Raw genomic sequence first — 20,627 nt, 5'->3', positions numbered from 1 at the left:
GCAGTTGTGTGTAGTAGGAGATGATGAAATTATGAGCAGTCTTGATAGTGTATATTTTATTATAAATAAAATTAAATACATATAAAGTTGTTAGTACACAAATATATATTATAGGGAGGAATTGCTGCTTTAGCACACCTGAATAAGAAAAATATCAGCACTCATAAAATCTAGCAGGCAGTTTATAAAACAAAGGCGTAGTACCAAACAGCGTAGCAGCATCATCTATCAATAATATTTAAATGTAGAAACCATAAAACGTGTAAGAAAAAGACTGAGATTAACCTTAGAAGAGTAAAAATAACATAAATATTATATTAATGCATAATGTATTACATTAAATAATTGGGGCTCCAAAACACTAGGGAATAGAAAACTGTGTACCAGACACAAACATATACTTGAAAATGTACTTTTCATATGACTTTTTTAGAAATAGTAACTGTACACATGGACCAGTAATAATAATAATAATAATAATAATAATAATAATAATAATAATATCATCATCACAGAATATTTGGCATGATGCCTTACGGTTAAGTAATTCTCAGACTTGAATTTCAGTCAGTGTTTAAGTGATGAAGGGGTCTGCAGTTGGTGAAAATCTGTGCTCCATCAGCTTCACCTTTTACTCAGAGTCAGCATTTTACTATCAGACAGCATCAGAGTCCATTGGCTCAATAAACAGGTTAAAAAAAGATATGTATAGAACAAAGGTGGTGAAAGATGCTTCTGAATTTCCGCTGACTGTGGTCTAGACCTGACTTACAATCTCGCAGTCTTCTTCTTCATACCACTGCAGAGGAGTTCCATCAGGAGCTCGCTGTAGGATCACTTTCTGAGGAGTCTGCAAAGAACAAGAACAACAATATATCAGACATACCTTTGTGCATACTTTTTCTTCTTCTTATTATTATTATTATAAAGAAATATTAGTTATTAATTCATACTACTTTCCTCAGCATTATCTTATCTATTTATGTTATCAGTTCAGTACATGAAAACTGCGTAATACAGCAATCAAAGTCTTTACCTGTCTCTGAGACTGGATCTGGTGGTAGGGTGGTGGCTCTTGATCCGGTGAGCGTTTAGCACGCATAGACCCGTGTCGTTCCAGTGGCCGAAGCTTGAGTTCTCCTGCATTGTTCCTCTCATGCCAGGCCCTGAGGTCTTTTGTCACCACATCTCGAGGAAGCAGCCTGCTAGGATGATTGGGATACTCCTTCAGTGAAGGTGTGCGAGTCAGCCTGTGGTATGGTGGAGGGGGTTTAAGTATACGCTTAGGTGAAGTCACCTCTACTTGCTGCTTATTTGTGTTTGGGGAGGTCAAAGCCAGGTTCAGCTTTCTCATATCTCTCTCTGGCAACATCCTGTCATGGCTATTATCTTGACAGGAGATGATCACAGTTGGTTTGTTTATTTGTTTGTTGACAGTTTGGTTGTTTTTGGGAAGGATGTTGGTGGTGGAGCACTGGCCGTGGGACTTGTTTTGAGCGGTGCGGTGGAAACCGTAAGGAGGAGGGCAGGCTTTGGTCACCTCAGATGTTAACTCATGGCTGGATGAGCTGCTATAGGAGGATATGGAGTGCTCCGAGCTGCTGTCCTCTGAGCTGCACTGATACAGACGCTGCACTGAGTAAGCCAAGGCAAAGTCAGTGACGCGGCGACGCGGGAGCTTCGTCCTTCCACGGCTCAGATCTAAGCTCGGTTTGCTTACTTCTGGCTTGGTCCTGGGAAACCTGTTGTAAACATCAAAACATCATCTAACTGTATCAGATAGTTGAATTAAATTTTTTAAAAATCCAATTATTAAATATTTAATAATCATATATAATTTCTAACTTATTTAATATGTAATATATACATTTTGTTAACTATGCCACATGAATGTGTTTATCCTCTCCATTAACACTAACATTTTCTAATTCTAATATTATTTTACTTCAACAGTAAAGCTAAACTCCAAATGCGGTGTAACAGCATATTGTTATAATGTAATCTGACGTAATCTTTATTAGCATTATGCTCTACTCATATAGATGCTGATCACATTTCTTGATGCAGTACCACATATGGTACAATATTCATAAAACCTGAATATTTTGAAAGAACAAACATCAAACAAAAATGTTATATTTTACACTGTTAAACAACTGAATGCTGCAAACAATCCTCTATATGAGTCACAGTTTCTCTTACTAAATATTATGCTCTTTGGAAATGTGGAATTGAAAGCAGATACCAGAATATTGAATTCTATATTTATACTGTAAATTTGTCACTGTGTTCTGCCCAGAAGTTAAACTGGGATTTAGAAGGTGGGGCGAGGCCTGCTACTATTATAGGCACCAGCAGTGTGGGAACAGCAATGTTCAGTTTATGGATTATTATACAGAGCTCTCAGCACTGACATAATGGAAAAGAGATAAAATATAAACAAATATAATACAGAAACAAAAATATATGTTTCTGTATTAAGAGCGTAATTGAACAGACTATAAGTGGGTAGCCAGACCTTAAGGTTTTGACCTTAAGTCTGATTCTTTCAATATCTGATTATTTTCTACAAAAAAATGCAAACATAACCAAAATTTAGCTTAATTTTGATTAGATGTAAATAGAGACGTAATAACTGCCTTCACTGAAGGGATATATTTTGCAAGATTTAAATAAAATAATATTTCTCTATAAAGGAGTGTGAAACTGCATTACTGTGTATTATGATTTATATTTCCATCAAATTATACCACTGAAACTTGGTATTCACATAAACCACAAGTGTGGGGGCTCAGCTATCCTTTGCACCCACCCAATTTAACCCCTGGTTCTGCCCCTACACCAAAAACAGGTTCAGGTACAGTTCTGTCTGAAAATGGTTAAACTAAACAGCAAATTGCATAAGTATCACACGGTTTGAAATTATTGTGAAAACTAGAGTCCAAAACCCTGAGTCCAAAACCCTTCTAATAAAATTTGCTATATTCTAAATCTGTGGCATGTGGATATGCTCAGATTGGATTACCTGAAGGACTGGGAGATGTGGCGGCGCAGTGGCAGCTTCGGGGTGGAGGGGGCGCTGTTGGAGTTATTGTTGCGCATTGCCAGGCTTTTGAACACAAACTGGGGAGCAGGAGGAATGTCATCAAGTCTCTGGTCTATTGAGGTTCCTGTTGGACTGCTGCTGACACACACACAATGTCATAAATCACTCTCATTCTACAGTGGATCCTAAATTGATTGACCCTTTTGTCTTTATGGAAACAGTGATTTAATCATCGATAGCCTGGTCTAATCTAATTGATTTAATTATTAATTGCATTATTATTAATAAGGTCCAAAAACATACAAAAGCCTACATGGGAAATGAATTAATTACTAATTAATGACACTAGTAAAGGCCCTTCGAAACAACATTCAGCAAATAGCTTCATTAAAATGGTCAGATTATACACTTGTCATGTGATCAGTATTTTGGCCACAAGGATGCAAACTGACAGTAGAATAATGGTGCACTTATAGTTCTGTAAAATAGATTCTAGTGTTTTCTAAAGATTCAAATCATGTGAATGACCAAGTCTCATGAAGGTTAGGTTAGTAAATTTTCCATAGCTTTACCTTGACCTGCTGCTGCTGGCAGAGGGAAGTTTCTTCTGTTTCTGATATGGCTGATCTAGACTGGATTCTCTCCATGGCATGTTCTGAATGGGTGATCGCTCATATTCCAGGCTGGAGCTGGAACTTGCATGTTTTGTTCCGTGACAAGGCGAGAGGGTCAGCACATGCTGGAAACCAGTCACAGAGTCCACAGCCATCGGGGACATTGGGCCTGGCTCTAAATCTGTGACAGAAAAATGCCTTCATTTAGACTGCTTAAGTGTAGATTTCAGTCATATGAGTAGCATAAAAGGATGTGGCCCTCACCATCATCATGGGCAGCAGCGTCAGACAGCGAGCTGTCATCAGACATGCACAGGTCTGGAAATCAGAACAAAAGTACAAAGTTAGTTGTTATATTATGTAAAACTTTGCATTCAGAAATGTACTTTAATGTGTTATAGGCACACTATAGGCATCATAGTTTCATATCATGTTCATCATTATTCTGCAGTTAAAAGCTTATTGAATAATTATTTCTGACATAACTCCCTATTGGTCAATTCAAAAGCCACAAATAAATAAACAAATTAAATAAAATAAATAGGAAGAAGTGCTAAGATGTGTCGGCGTCTGAGCATGTATGTAGCTAACAAGTGATGGAAGTCAGTCTCACCTGATCTCTTCTGTCAGTTTATGCACACACTCAAGATATGCACTGTTACTGCCTAACTGATATCTGAAGCATGTATATACAGGTATGCATTTATGGAAAATAATTTGAGAGAAATACACTTTCGTTATGTGTTACTACAGTAGCCTTGTTGCTCCAGTGCAAAACTAAAGAAGCAAATGTTAGACACCAAATATCTTTGCAGATTGACTACATTTTGTGAATACTGAGTTCACAAAACATTTCTCCAAAATGGCAAATTCAAAACAAGAGACTATAATGTTAACTAAATTCTAAACAAAGTGCTCAACCACAGTGTGTCACAGGTTTGGAGCAAATATTAGGACTATAAATGCAATAAAAATGTTCATTACAAATCTACATTAATATTATTATTTGAACAACAACAACAACAACAACAACAATAATAATAATAATAATAATAATAATAATAATAATAATATCACACATATTATATATGTGGGGATAAAGTGACTTTTGGCACAATCATCCTGGCAACCAGTGTAAAGAAAACAGCACGGACAAGTCGGAATCAGAGACTTACCTCTCTGCCTGGAGGAACAGCAGGTCTCTGGTGAAACACAGCCGTGGTTAATGCAGTGCTTTAACACAGCTTCCTGGAGCTCCTTCATTTTCTTTTCTTCACGTTTGCATTGCTGCAGTCGGCTCTTTCTCACCGGCTTGCTGATGTGTTCCTCAAGGGACAGCCTTCGGGCTGCTTCATATATCTGCCTCTGGAGGGCCAGATCAGCCTCAAGTGAATGCAACACTGATTCCTAAAGTGAGAGCAAGAAAAGTGTGTTGACCTGATATATATATAAAACCCTAAGGTCAAATATGCTGCCAGATTTTATTTAATTTAGTTTTGTACTCAGATTCAGATGACCAGGCTATTTATCAGAATCCTCACATAAAGATAGCACTTTAACACACTATATATATATATATATATATATATATATATATATATATATATATATATATATATATATATATACACATAAAAATTATGTCCAGTCAGGAAGGAAATATCAGCTTCCTGTACAGGAATCAAGTTCCTGTACCTCTCCATCTCCATGGGGAAGCAACCCTTCATCCAGTTTAAAGGATGCTCCAACGCGTCGCCTGATCTGTGGTGGTTTCTCATTCGGCAGCAATGGATAGTCAGATGACAGCTTTCCAGTAAGTTCCTTTAAAAAAACAAATTGACTGTCACTTTTTTCTTTAAAAATACAAAAAAATATAACCAAGAACAAAGTCAGCAATCTCTGGAGTAAGGTGTATTGGCTATCAGTCATTGAGCAGATGTTTACGCTGTACAAAGGGGTTTTATGGTGGAATGATTACTAAATCTTATGGAAACTTGGCTCAGTGTGAATAAGAAACACCCCGACTATCTTGCAAAGAAGTATCTGTTTCACAACTGCCCACTGCTGACTCGCTCCAATGACTCCTCTGAAGAACAAAAGAAAGCACACCAAAGGCACAGTGCTGCACCATGACCATAGTTGATTTGTTCAAAGACTCACTTGAAGCAACTCTTACAATCTTTATTAAGATCAATCACGTCAACACTTGCAAGGCCATTTTTTTCTTCACCAGTGTTTACGATGCACACTTGTGTAATCAACTCACATGGAATCTTTTATTATAGTGGTCTGAGATATAAAAAATTACAATGAACTGAATTCACATCCTCCATTAGTGAAAGTGGTTTCTATACTCAATAAAAAACAGACAACAAAATGTTACTCACTGCCTCTCTGGTGCACAGTTTCTTTAGCTCCAGAAGACACAGCTCCAGTCTGTCCTCCAGAGCCTGGTGCTTAAGCCTCATGGCCCGTGTGTGAGTGCTGAGGTCCTTCACAGGAGATGTAGGGCTGTCTGGACCTACACAAGTGAACACAATGCATTTATGAGGAGAAGAAGATTTCCTTTTTGCCTAATGAGACTTTCTTTTCTCAGGGACCTTTGCTTCTATATACAGTATAAGATACAAGTGAGGTGCTAAAACTATGCTGAAGTTAAGCTAAGTAAAACTAATGAAATGAACAGGCAGAGATCGTGGACAGAATCTAATGTGACACATTAAAATGAAACTGAGAAACTTGGTTATTAACTTGCAAATGTATACAAATGGTTTTTAGTTTCATTAGAATACAATGTTTACATCTACATCGGATGGAGAATCAGTCCTCCAAAATATTGTTAATATCTTTATATTTCAATAAAGAAACTTAATCAGGATGCCAGATCTTACATTTCAGTTTAAAGTTTATCTCTGATGTTGACAGGACTACAGAATTGTTCATGCAGATGTGTCCATCAGTACTATTCATAATTTTGTAGGTTAGTAAACACTTTCTGCTCCAATCCACAATGTAGTTTTAAGTGCTTACCAGAATTTAAGATGATCCCACTGTCTGAGTCACTGATTTCTTCCTTGCAGTCCATGCTTTTCCTACTTTGAGATATAAGTTGTTCCAGAGTCTCTGTCGATAAGAAACACAGTGTGAAATCCAAGTCTACTTCCTGTTTTCAACTTGTACACCTTGTTATCATGTTGCTCTCAGCCTAGGAACCACTTGTTATTTGTCAACCAAATTTGTGGCATGTGATATGCATAGCCTACCCTTCTTAGGCAAATGCTGAGCACACTGGCTCCTAAGAATCTACCCAACAACTGAGGCTAGAGAAAGTGCAACTGCTCTCTTTTGGCATATCCACCCATCCTTTAGTTGACATAAAGCCCACACCTCCTCCACTGCTTTAATGTCTCACAACACAATAGAAACACACCCCATGGTTGACCGTGCACATGTGCCGGAGCTTATTCTCTATACAGCGCCATGGCGACCTGGCCCATTGCAGGCGTATGTGTGTGTGTGTGTGAGTGTGTGTGTGCGAGTGCACACGCGCTGATGTGGTGATGGAGTGTGTGGGTGAATGTGTTTGGAAAACTAAACACCCCGAAAGAAACCAGATGGCTATAGGAGCGCTCCCCCTCCCGGAGCCTGCACCTGTCGTCCCCCGCACCAAAAAACTTCCTTTTCAGCTCTGAAGTGGAACAATGTCTGAGGCCTGACTCTGCCTCAGGGAGAGGGTGCTATTATTTCCATTAAGGCCACTCTTATTTCAAGGATCACAACATACTTCTTATAACAAGCTTTAGTGGAACTTAAATAATCAGAATTATAAAGAGGAATACCCTCAGTCTGATTTTGTAAGATATTTATTCCTGTATGATTTTGATTGAGCCACTTTGATTAAACTAAACATCGATAAATACTTCCCTCATACTATCACATGTCTGCAAGGGTGTAGACTAACCTTTAATAACCTTGAATCAGATGAAAAGACCTTTTCATATCCAGAAAGTGATCTTAATCTGTCTCATGACTAGTCAACGCTAGGTCACACAAAAACAAGTTTTGAATCATTTTCAAATTAGCAGCGTAACATACTAACATCCCTTTGAGACCAGATATTATTTTGATTATCATAGCCTCTTCCTGGATGATGTGCATTTCGTAGGAGGCTATTGTAGAATCTCTTATGGCTTCATGATCAATCAGGCCTATAACTCATATAAGCGGATGCAGCTTTGCACAGAATGAATGTAAGCAGAGACTGGCCTGCACATTATGATGTGCAAATCCTGAACTCCTTTATCAACACAGCAGTGTGGCTAATTTGCTGAGAAGACAGTATTCACTGGTAGAATATGCCTCAACCTAAGAATGCAGAGTATACAAGTCTCTCTCTATTCTCTTTTTTAGCTGTGTGTGAGAATGTGGTAAGAACCGTGGGATGAATACCGTCAGTGCAACATACTATTCAGACCACTGCAACCTCCCAAAAAATGCGTACTACTTTTATAGTACACTCCACCCCATCCTGAAAATATGACTTAATGTCTGTCCAGTTAGTCACCTAATTGCACTAAATGAGCAAACAGGACATAGCAGTGATCTGCTCATCTGAAGCAAAATGCTGTGGTGTACTGACCCACCCATCCTCATATCTCACTGAAGCATAACAAAGAGACATCACAGGAAATGGGTGTTTATGGAGTGTAGGCTGTGTTGTCTACTCCAGCTTTCCCACCATGCTTTACTTGTGGAGCTGCGATCTTTTGGATTGCATCCAATGCCATATTCATTACCACTGTGGTCAGGGTTTGGAATTCCCAAAGTGGGCTAGATGTTGGAAAGTCTGAGGGGAGACTTGAACCCGAACCAGCATGTATGCACAACCTGTAATTAACGGGGTGCTGAAGTGCGTACATACTGATGTTATGGGAAAGGCAAAACGACTTTACAGTATGACTTATTTCTGTGTCTGGTGAAAATCCATAAACTATTCAAATAAAAAAAAAAATGACATGTCCAGAACAGATTTGGTAGAAAGAGGACAGAGAAGAGCAACACAGAACTATACTGCATTAGATGTTCTAATCAGTGCAGATAACAAAAAATATTAGAAAAATATTAGGCAAAAATTAAACCTCCTATGATACTCTCTTTAATAATGCAAAGTGCAAGTCCTTTGTTTAACTGAAGTTCTTAACCCAGTGCTGCTTTACATATTACTCTTAACTAGTGTACTTCTTGTTTACGACAAGGCAAATTATATTAATGTGTTAAAGGATACAAAGGCTAGTACATATTATTTTCCTTAGAGTGCCTGTGTAATAAAACATTTGTGTTGGTACACCCCAGTAAAAACTAACAAACTGTCATTAACATAATAGTTGTGATGATTTAATCAATTGTATATCCCTGCATTCAACAGGCACTGTGAACAGAGGACCTTATCAAGCTTATGAATGCAACATCTGCTGCTCTGATATGCTTACTGTAAACACATGGTAATTGGGCCTTTTCATTTATTTGAGAAAAGCAAATATAAATGTAGTAGAAAAATATTATGTTCTCTAAAATCCATAAAGTTTATCTTCCAAAATACTCCTCACAGTGAACAACCAACCTGAACTATTGTAGGCTATATTACTTATCATATAATGAATACTTGATTTTTGTTGGTTTTTGATAAGGATTGGAAGGCACCCTTTCACCACCACCGCCACCATCATCATCATCATCATCATTATTATTATTATTATTATTATTATTATTATTATCAGCTTGGCATTAGGCCTACTACTGTGATACAGTTCACAATATCATAAAGATTTCACAATTACACGTTATTAATAATAAATACAGACAGAATAAAAGACAGATGATTAAAGATGATTATTAGTGATAATGATAGATGATATTATTGCTACAGATTTCCAATGAAGTAAAAAATAGCTGATATCTAATATCTTAAACTTCTATTCATTCATACCTTCTTTAGTTGTCACTCCGAGATGGGTCTGTAAATGAGCTTGTCAACTTTTTAATCCATTAACACAGACGCTCAGCAGGTTACACACACACATACACATACACATACACATACACACACAGGCACGCGCGCACACACACCCACTCTTAGGCACTCCGGTGTAAATGCTGATGAGATGCTGGACCTACTCTAAAGAGACGGCTGCCTCTGGGCCGTACCATTTCATTTCGAAGTGGGGGGGTGTCAATAGAAATAAGACGCGAATCTTGATGATAATTGACCTACTATCAAAAACCCTACCCCTGATTAATGTTGGACTAGTAATATAGATAGGTGAGAAATTAGTTTTTTTGTATATAGTTGATTCAGAATTGAAAAAAAGATTTTTGTGTCCCGTCTCCACTCCCCCTTTTCATCCAAACTCCGAGTGCCTGGCTGTGTGAATACACACGCTTTTCTGTTGTGCTGGCGCTGTTGTTAGCTTGAATAGAGCAAGCGGGAAGAAAGCGGAGACAAAAGAGCTAAACAAGAGGCGAGTGCCTCAGACAGCTGGCCAATAGTTCTATTGAGCTGATGAAGGTATATAATGACAAAATGAAATAATTATATATTGTCTCGCCCCCTTCTTTTCAAACACTGCTGTCAGTATTGAACATAGTCACGTTAACCTGTAGCAGTTTGTACCACGAAAAAAAAAAAAACCACAACTTTCTTTTCAGTATAATATTCTTGGCAAGCTTCAGGTTTCACACTCCTTTTGTTAATTTTATGGTCTGATCCGGCTGGCAGATGGTCAGCTCTCTTTGGCTGGATCACTCCCTGAATGGAAAGATCAGCTGATGAAGCAGGGCTTGATTTCCATGTGAAAAGCAGCAGGGAGCTCTTTATCGATGAAGGCATTAGAGCGTCTCCCACCTGTGAATGTACTGGCAGCTTGCGACAGAAATCACACAGTGCAACAACACGACGAGAAGTGCCCCTGCCCCCGACCTGACTAGCATGTGTGCACAGTTTAGAACAGTGCAGGACAGTGACACAGGAAATCTACTGTCACAAGTGTGGCACAGTGAGCAGTGTGTGCCCTGAAGTGCAGTGGTGAAAACCTCACTGGTTTGGATCTGGGGCATTGCCACATTCCTAGGATCCTAACTCTTCTCCAGGGACTCAGCACTACAGTCTTAGGGGGAAAAAATCCTTAAGTTTTTTTTATTATCAATTTTTTTTATTTTCAAAAAATGGTCAAAGGTTTCTGTTTTTGAAAATGTCCTACTTGGAACTTTTTCTAAAATAGAAATACTCATTTGTGGGGCCCTAAGTACAACTTTATATATTTCTCCCAGGACACAACCAAATTCAATTCAATTTTATTTGTATAGCTCTTTTAACAATGGACACTGTCACAAAGCAGATTTACAGAAATATATAAGGATATAAATTTTAAGTTTTGAATTTATCCCCAATAAGCAAGTCAGAGGCGATAGAGGTAAGGAAAAACTCCCTGAAATGATATGAAGAAGAAACCCTGAGAGGAACCAGACTCAGAAGGGAACCCATCCTCATCTGGGTGACACGGGATAGTGCGATTATAAATAGTTCCCTTTTAAACTGTATTCTATATGATCAAAAAGTGCAATTGTGTAATCACAAAAGTTCATTATAACCTCTATAGTCCATATAACACTTAAGGGTTCAACCGTTTATTTAACCGTTGGGGGCATGGTGGCTTATTGGTTAGCACATTTACCTCGCACTTCCAGGGTTGGGGGTTTGATTTGCACCTCCGCCCTGTGTGCATGGAGTTTGCATGTTCTCCCCATGCTTCGGGGGTTTCCTCCGTGTACTCCGGTTTCCTCCCCCAGTAAGATATGCATTGTAGGCTGATTGGCATCTCTAAATTGTCTGTAGTGTGTGAATGGGTGTGTGTGCAATTGTGTCCTGCAATGGGTTGGCACTCCATCCAGGATGTCCCCTGCCTTGTGCCCCGAGTCCCCTGGGATGGGCTTCAGGCACCCCGGACCCTGTATAGGATAAGCGGAACAGAAAATGGATGGATTTAATCGTTTTTTTAAAAATGTAATTGATCAATGCTTTGAGAAAGCTGAGAAACCACTACATATGCAACACAGAAGAAAGATTACCTAAATGATTATGTACTTGCATATGACCTCTATTTATATTATCTTATTGATATAATACTATAATATAATATAATGTAATAACTATTATACAAATGAACATAAAACTGTAATTAGTTGAACAGAAAATGTCATTGTGATTCTTAGTGCAGGATTTATATTAATCAGTTCACTGAAATTGAAAATATGATGGGGAAAAGTAATTAATTAGTTAATTTGAAATTTGAACATTTTTCTTGATGTAAAGTAAAAAAAAAGCATTGAACATTAAGGTACTTTATATAATTTTATAATTCTACAATTACATGCAATAAACAAACAATACTTTAACTTTACTTAGTATTACAGCCACATGAATTGGTGTGTCATGTATCTGTAATTACAATCAAGGTACATATGGCCAAAAGTATGTGGACACCTTACCACAAAGTTGCCACAATGTTGGAAACACACAACTATTCTAAATGTCTTTGTATGCTATAACATTAAGATTTCCTTTCACTGGAACTAAGGAGCCCAAACATGTTCCAGCATAACAACTCCCCTGTGAACAAAGTGAGGACTATGAAGACATGATTTCCAAAGCTGGTGTGGAAGAACTCAACTGGCCTGCACAAAGCCCCGACCTCAACCCCACTCAACACCTTTGGGATGAACTGGAACACAGACAGTGCACCAGGCCTTCATGCTGGACACCAGGCCCCAACCTCTTGTCCTTTTGTGGATGAATGAGCACAAATCCCCACAGCCACTGTCCAAAATCTAGTGGAAAGCCTTCCCAGAAGAGTGGAGGCTGTTATAGCAGCAAAGAGGGGACCAACTCCATGTCAATGATCATGCTTTTGGAGTGGGATGTTCAATGGTCAGTTGTCCACATTCTTTTTGACCATATAGTGTTTGCCTATATATCCATATGTGAGCTGCACACTATTTTTTTTGACAGATTTTGCAAACTGAGCAGCTTGATTCTTTTAAGTTTAACATAGTTCTGAAATTTCCAGTGAACATGTAAGCCATACATTGTCCTATTATTTTGTTCTGATACTTGTATATGTCCCAGCCTTTCCTTGACCAGCACATAACAGATATTCCCTACATGTTCTACTGGTGCTCAGGACTATCAACACTGCTTACATTATCACCACTACTGTGCAATAGAGGTTTTGGTTTCTTGTACTGTAAGGTCTAATGGTTACCATATTGTCTATTGTATAATATAGAGTGTATTGTCTTTATCAAATTGCCTGTCACTGTCTTCACGCCTGATGTCTCATGTTGCCCTGTTTTAATTGTAGCACCGTGATTCTGGGAACTATATTTCATTCCTAACTTTACATCAGTATGTGATGAGAGGAATGACGATAACAGCCTACTTGACCTTCTGACACTCTCGCTGTTTCATCTCTAACATTTCATACTGTCAAAACAGTAGCTTAAACAGCTTAAAACAATAACAACAACAATAGCAACAACAGAAAAACATAAAAACATACCAACTCAACAGAGAAAGAGTATGTATTTGTGTATATACAGTCAATGAGATTGGGGAATGTGGGACGAAAAAAACAATTACTAAGTAGACATACAACATTTATGCTGACTTACTTCAGTTAACAGTTGTAAGATAGTTATAAGCTTTTTTTTCATGCCTAAGGAACATTGTACAAAAGCTTCTGCCAAATAAATAAATGTAAATCATAGGTGTGATGTAAAGATAAAAATAAAGTGGTTATTATTTTTATATGTTAAAACCCTGAAACCAACTAAAACTTGTACAAAAGTTAAAAATAACTACAACCATTTCTTATCATTTTTACAAGTTTTATTTTGCTTCGGGGTTTTACCATATGAAAATATTAAACCATTTTCACCTATAATTGAATATCACTCTATGTAATTTTTATAGCAGGTTTCTAACTATTATACAAAGATTCCAAGTCCTTCTTCAAAACTATGAAACTTTAATGCCATAGAAACACTGAAAAGTAAAACCAAAACAAAATTTACCCCCTCCCAAAGAAACCTGAATATATATGAAATATATCATGTCCCATGACAAGCCACATTCTCCCATATTCGTTTTCAACATTTAATGATGTGACAACAAATTTGTGATATTAGTAAATTTGTAATACTAACAGACTAAAATTTAATCACTGTCATGATAGACTCTCTGTTTCTACAGCACGCACATAATCAAGCAGATTGTAAGTCCTGTTTCAGCACATTTTCGTACAGAAACCCCTTAAACACCACTCACCCCAACACATGTAACTGTTTGTTTCATTGTGCCTGATGCTGAAGCCAGAGGCACTGATGATGTTTCTTAGTGGCTGTTAACATGGGTTGCAGTCGTTGCTTGCAATCCCATTACACCACCCAAGATTAACCTGGAATGCAATCCCAGATTAACTAATCCCTGTCAACAGTTAGATGTAGTCATACAACAAACAAGATACATTCCTGAACTCTTGATTCTGTCTGGCAAATATAGAGATGTAAAACTAACAAAGACAACCGTATAGTCTAGCTCTAAAAATGATATCTTGTAGGGCCTTGACGTTTGCCAAATTTCAAGGCAGGAAAGGACTGTGTTGAGATATATATGTTCATATATGTTCATTTACTTTCACCTATTCATTTCAACAAAGTGGAGTCATGATGAATATTGAATTAGAAACTGGGTGCTTCTATGGGTTTATCAAACTGTTTAATGGTTAAATATTGCACTTTAGTTTTCGTTTTGTCATATTTTTTAAAGAAGTGCAATAATTTCCTTTTCCCTATTAAGTTTTCCATTCTAGTCATGCACAGACATTATGAAGATAATGAAATGACAAAAAGATGTCTATTTTTTATATTATTATTATTTCTTAATTTTTTTATATTTTATCTATCACACATGACTCATGCTCACCAATATTTGAGACATGTCATATGAATATTATTATTATTTTTTTTATTTTGGCAGGGTTTTATTTTGTGTAAAGATTTTGGGAATATGGCCAAATGGGGATTGCATTTTCATTTTTATTGTTTTAACTACAATATCAATTTTTGGCTGGGGTTCCACTCTCGTAGAATGAGGAGCATAAATTTGAATTTCTCTTCCTTTTGGGACCTTGGACACTGCAGAGAAAAGACAAATTCTTCAAATTTACATATCAACAACAACAAAAAATAATAATAAAATAAAAAATAAATAAAACAAAAATTAAAAAATAAAAACCATGGACTTACCACTAAAGATCACAATTCAAATTCAATTGTTGTGAAAGACCTTTATTCCTTATCAAAGCTAGTCAGCTGTAAACTCAAGATTTCAGAATATAACAGCTTGTTTTAAACAACTAGTTGACCTACTGGAAACAATATTAGTCAAGATATAGAAAGCATTACTAACTATTAAAGCTGTTTATACCCTACTCTGGCCACACGGAGGCACTGTTCGTGTTTGTTTTGCTAGTTCACCCAGCCTCTATAAAAAGCCGCTGACCCGGAAATGAACTAATGCGTGAGTGTTGCTGGGTGAGTGTGTGGCGCGTGAGTGATCTGAGTGTTTGTGTTGTTTGAATGTATGGATGAATGCATTTTTGTGTGTATGTGTGTGTGCTTAAATAGGAGTCTTTAAAAATCTACACCATGATCTTATTTGATCTGATCCGTGTTGTTGCCCTGCTCGGATTCAGAAGTGATAAGAAGAGACTCGTTAGCCCGCTGTGGCGATGAGCGTTTGGGCTTTTTATAGCCGGATAGCAGCTTCAGGGCACCGCAATGGAGATTGTGGTTAGAAATGATGAATCGATCAGATATACTAGTGCCAGTGGGATTTTGGAGGTTTTCCTTCAGGCTTTCCTGTCTGGTCTATGAGTATAGAGGCGATTCTGATCTTCACCATAACTCCTAGCAGCACCTCTGTGTGTGTGTGTGTCCGGAGCTAGCTTTAGCTAAACTCGGTTTTTGCATTAGCTAGCTAGCATGTGTTGTACGTGTGTATTACTTTCAGTTCGAACTAATAAACAAAGACTAGCGAAAAGTAGTTCTGTCCTTTATTTCTTTGTATTACGGCAGTGGATGTTTTTTTCTCATTTCTGAGAAGCTGTTAGGTGCTGCAAACAAGTCTGAATGGAAAAGGGTGTAGCTTCGGCTTTTATTAAGTTGAATAAAAGCCGCCATCGTGCTTCCTGGAGTAGCCTCGGTTTGTAGAAGCGTTATGGGGAGACTCTGAAAGGAAAAAAAGACCAAACAAGCCGAATAAGTCACTGTACATCAGCAACACGTTCACTACGAGGCAACATTGCACAACAAAACAACTATATACGCGCTTCACACTGCTGCAGAAGTGTTTTGGAAGGTCCTGTCGGGTTTTTACCCAAATAAATCCGAGCAAAGATTTAGGAAAGAGATGATACAAGTATTAACTGACGCATAGTCAGCTCTAAGTTAATTAAAGTCTATAAAAAAAAAAAAAGCTTATTTGAGGCTTTAAATGAAACTGGCTCAGACTGGGAGGCTGAATCCAAGATGGCGGAGCTGTAACGTCGGACCCGTAAATCCCATAATAAAGTGGAAATGTTTCTCACCAATCGCTCCCTCAGTGCTGTAAATGGACGCTTTCTGGGGGTTTACCCACACTCTTATTTTCATATTATAATCCTCCTGTTTTGGAGCATCGTCATTGTTACCCCTGGAATGAAATTTAGAAAAAACTGCAACAATGCAAGAATGGTATTTATTTTATTTAAAGAAAAATAAAGTGTATTTCCACCAACTCTGCAAAGTTTGGTATCCTCACCCATGATCTCTCATCAGAGACTCTCTCTGGACCAGAGTTTCATTCTTATTTAGGAGGAAGTCCAGGTGGTTATCATAGACAGCGCTGAGATGGAAGTCCAGGCTGTCTTTTGGGGCCTTGATGGAAAGTTCCAGTTAAAACAAAAGACACTTTGGCTAGTGGAAGTCACTCAAGTGATCATAATTGATCATGGATCAGCTCACCTCTTTATGGTACAGAACACTTCTCTTCATGCTGGAGAAAGTCTGGCTGTCGTTTAAGCGGCTCCACGGCTCCTCATTCTGTGCGATGTGTGTGGGCTTTTTAAAGGGCAGTTTCTGTACATGATCACAAACACGCTTCAGCTGGATTTATTACGGGATTCAGTAAAAACGCAGTGTAGTTTAATTAAAGGAGGACGTCAATAAAAAGGTTACCTGGCATGGTTTACTTCCGGTAAAAGTCTGATCATTCTCGTATTTGGGAAAAGGAAAGGGGTCTCGATCTCGCGACATTGCTACACTTCTCCTGAAATGGTTAACATCCAACTTGATTAGGTGTGCGTCGTTGCCTTGCCAACCGTTGCTATGAGACTTGTAACAGGAAAAAAAAAAAAACAACTCTTCTCAGCAGTGCCTCTCTGTGGTAGACTGTTTCAATATCAATATCAATATCTTTACTGCATAAATCCTTTATCCTGCTGTTACTGAATGTTACAAACACAGACAATTTTAAAAAATACAGTTATAGACTTTAAGACAACAGTCTAGATATCCCAATAAATGAAACATGCTATACTATTAGTCATTAACTTTCTTTTCTTTTGCACAGACTCCATTTGGTGTGAACTTTCCTACCTCCGTAGAAAACCTAAGTGGGAATTGAAATCAGGGTGCTTTTCCAGAAAGCCGATGTAACAAATATTCAATTTTTGACTGAACACGATATATCCTGATTTACGGGATCCATCAAACTAGAATTTTGCACTGATCGCCATTCAAAATGTGATCTCAGTGCTTCTGAATGTGGCATGGTTGCTGGTGCCAGACAGGCTGAGTTGAGTCTTTCAGAAACTCCTATCTCAGATTTTCAGGCACAGCAGTCTCTAGAAACATCCACTGAGCAAGAGTTCTGTGGTCAGAAACACCTCGTTGATGAGACAGGTCAGAAGGGGATGGAAAGACTGGTTTGAGCTGACAGGAAGGCTATGGTAATGCAAATAACCACTATTTACAACCTTACTGAGCAGAAAAGCATCTTACTGCACAGAAAATGTCAAACCCTGAGGCAGGGGGTTGTTTCTGAACATCTGGGGGCCCTCACTCACACCAATCATATTACTTGATAAGCCAGAATAAATAGAATTAATACTTCATTACCTTTGTTGATGTCTTCCCTCATCCAAGATAATTATGGAAGGCATTTTCTTTGGATGACTTGTTATATGCTCACTGGATAATCTGCTTTCTGTAAAACTAAAATACTTGCTACTTGTTAAACTTAGCTAACATAATGAGTTATATATAGTCAAGTAGAATTTGGCTTAAAAATACCTGCAACACTTTCAGTTGGTTCTAACAGTGGCAATGCCCCAAAACATTTCTTTATAGCACCTGAAAAATGAACATTACCCTATTAGACTATTTAGCATGATGAAAGGTTTGAAGTCAGGAAAATTTCTTTACTGGTTGTGATCATGTGAGTTGCTATAGTTCTGAAAAAAACGTAGGTGATTGACTTGAGCACTGATTATCTTTAAAGTCAACAGACTACTATTGTCATAGCTAGTAATAATGAGCTAGCAACTTAATGTGGATTAGCCTAACACTTCTTAGGCTAGATACTAGCTAGATAGTTAGCCACTAACTTTTTCCATTTCAATTACATCAAGTGGAAGAAAGTGGACACATTGACTAAATTCATTTGTTGTTGTTCTTCATTACGGGTCACCACAGTGGATCATTGGTTCGCATATTTGATTTGGCACAGTTTTTATGCCGGATGCCCTTCCTGATGCAACCCTCCCCAATTTTATCCGGGCTTGGGACCGAAACTGGGAGTGCACTGTGTTGTGCAACTACAGTGGCTGGGATTGGTTCCCTGGCCGGGAATCAAACCCTGGCCACAGCGGTGAGCGTGCCAAGGCCTAACCACTAGTCCTCCAGGGACCCACAAATTGATTACATTCATTTAATTTGCATTAATTTTTTTTGCATTTTTCTAACCCAGATAGATATGAATGCCTCACGATCACTGTATCTTCGTGATCTTCTCATTTTAATTACCTAATTTAATTACGTAATTGCAGTTTCTATTCTTTTCCCACCACAAATGGGACCCCTGCAACTGCCTCATTTATGAACTCTTTTCATTTATGAACCAAATGACAGTAGTGTGCTTTTTTTTACATATCTGTTTTAAAGATCATGAGAGCCCTCTGGTGGAGATGCTATCACACTTGACAGGGCACTAGTGAATTTTTAGTGTAACCCCATAATAGGTAGTTGAAAGTTGACAACATGCAGTCATCCAACATACAGTCTAGCAGCTCATTTTGAGTGGTTTTAGACATGCATGTGCTTAACTGTGTTCAATACTGGATGGAGCAGGGACAATGCTGGATGGAGCAGGGACAATGCTGGATGGAGCAGGGACAATGGAAGTCTACATACCCTTGTAAAAATGGCAGGTTTTTGTGATGTAAAAAAAAATGAAACCAAGATAAATCATGTCAGAACTTTTTTTTACCCTCAATGTGAAATTATAAAGTATAAAAATTAAAAACAATCAGAAAAATTTTTGGGAAAAATAGGAAAATTAAAAAGTTAAAATAACCTTGTTACATAAGTGTGCATGCCCTTTTACAACTGGGGATGTGGCTGTGCTCAGAATGAACCAATCACATTCAATCTCATGTTCAAAAGTAATTATCATACAGCTGTCTTCAGTGAAATTATTCTGATTAACCACAAATAAAGACCAGCTGCTTCTGTAGAATTTTCTTCACTTCTATAGGATTTCTTCATCTTCTTGGTTTCATCCAACTGCTGAAGCCATGGTCTGCAAAGAGCTTACAAAGAACAACAGAAGCCCTTTCTCACAAAAAAACATCCAAGCTCAACTAAATCACCCCAAACCATGTGGCAAAATGTGTTATGGTCTGATGAGACCAATTCTGAAAGGTATGTTTGGTACAAAAAAAAAAAAGCACATCACCAAAAGAACACCATACACATGGTGACATGGTGGTGGCAGCATCATGCTTTAGGACTGCTTGTCTTCAGCCAGAACTGGGGCTTTTTATCAAGGTAGAGGGGATCATGAATAGCTATAAATACCAGTCGATTGTAGTGCAAAACTTTCAGGTGTCTGATAGTAAGCTGAAGATGAAAAGGAATTTCACCTTTCAACATGACAATGACCCAAAGCATACATCAAAAGAAATGGTTTAACCAAAAGAAGATCAGTGTTTCTGAATGACCTAGAGAGAACCCAGACCTGAATCCGACTAAAAATCTCTGGAATAACCTGAAGCGGGCTGTGCACAGGAGATGCCCTCACAATTTGATGTATCTAGAATGTTTTTGCAAGAAAGAGTGGGAAAATATTGCCAAGTCAAAATGTATCAGCCACACTGATAGACTCTTACCCAAAAAGTAAAGTGAAGTGAAGTCTCACTCACACACACACACACACACACACACCCCCGGAGCAGTGGGCAGCCTTTTTTTTTTTTTGCTGCGGCACCCGGGGAGCAGTTGGGGGTTCGGTGCCTTACTCAAGGGTCTCACCTCAGTCATGGTATTGAGGGTGGGAGAGAGCACTGGTCATTCACTCCCCCCACCTACAATCCCTGCCGGACCCGAGACTCAAACCCACAACCTTCAGGTTCACCTTCAGGTTCTATCCATTAGGCCACGACTGCCCCCAAAAAGACTGAGTGGTGTAATAAAATCAAAAGGTTCTTCCACAAAGTGTTAGTTTAGGGGCGTGCACAATTATGCAACTAGATTATTGTAAATTTTTTTATTTTTCTTTTTTTCCCTTAAAAAGGTTTCTGATTGTTTTTCAC

The 20,627-nt window shown here is 38.1% G+C and overlaps 2 protein-coding genes and 1 non-coding gene across 4 annotated transcripts; 1 reads left to right on the top strand and 2 right to left on the bottom strand.

Moving 5' to 3' along the window:
* Positions 1-70: 70 nt before the first annotated feature.
* inavaa (innate immunity activator a) lies at positions 71-9,817 on the bottom strand. The gene is made up of 10 exons (XM_026939856.3): positions 9,647-9,817; positions 6,691-6,783; positions 6,048-6,181; positions 5,356-5,481; positions 4,836-5,067; positions 3,925-3,978; positions 3,619-3,841; positions 3,026-3,181; positions 1,037-1,742; positions 71-850 (listed from the first exon to the last, which is right to left on the bottom strand). The coding sequence occupies exons 2-10, from the start codon at positions 6,743-6,745 to the stop codon at positions 758-760; spliced, it is 1,779 nt and encodes a 592-aa protein (XP_026795657.3). The 5' UTR covers positions 6,746-6,783; positions 9,647-9,817; the 3' UTR covers positions 71-757.
* A 5,468-nt stretch (positions 9,818-15,285) lies between these two features.
* On the top strand, positions 15,286-15,674 carry LOC113537305 (small Cajal body-specific RNA 2). The gene has a single exon (XR_003403750.3). It is a non-coding gene; the product is annotated as a small Cajal body-specific RNA 2 (non-coding RNA).
* cfap276 (cilia and flagella associated protein 276) lies at positions 15,296-17,133 on the bottom strand. 2 transcript variants are annotated; one of them, XM_026947120.3, is made up of 5 exons: positions 16,993-17,133; positions 16,780-16,914; positions 16,577-16,692; positions 16,365-16,468; positions 15,296-16,005 (listed from the first exon to the last, which is right to left on the bottom strand). In XM_026947120.3, exons 1-5 carry the CDS (start codon positions 17,068-17,070, stop codon positions 15,935-15,937), a joined length of 504 nt encoding a protein of 167 aa, XP_026802921.1. In that variant the 5' UTR covers positions 17,071-17,133; the 3' UTR covers positions 15,296-15,934. The 2 variants fall into 2 exon arrangements, with proteins under 2 accessions (XP_026802921.1, XP_026803003.1); XM_026947202.3 differs by having other exon boundaries at positions 16,780-16,893.
* Between the last annotated feature and the right edge of the window lie 3,494 nt (positions 17,134-20,627).

The sequence above is a fragment of the Pangasianodon hypophthalmus genome, chromosome 8 (assembly GCF_027358585.1).
Source record: "Pangasianodon hypophthalmus isolate fPanHyp1 chromosome 8, fPanHyp1.pri, whole genome shotgun sequence".
Taxonomy (NCBI): domain Eukaryota; kingdom Metazoa; phylum Chordata; class Actinopteri; order Siluriformes; family Pangasiidae; genus Pangasianodon; species Pangasianodon hypophthalmus.
Note: the sequence above shows the minus strand (reverse complement) of the source record. Positions and strands in the feature narration are given on the sequence as shown.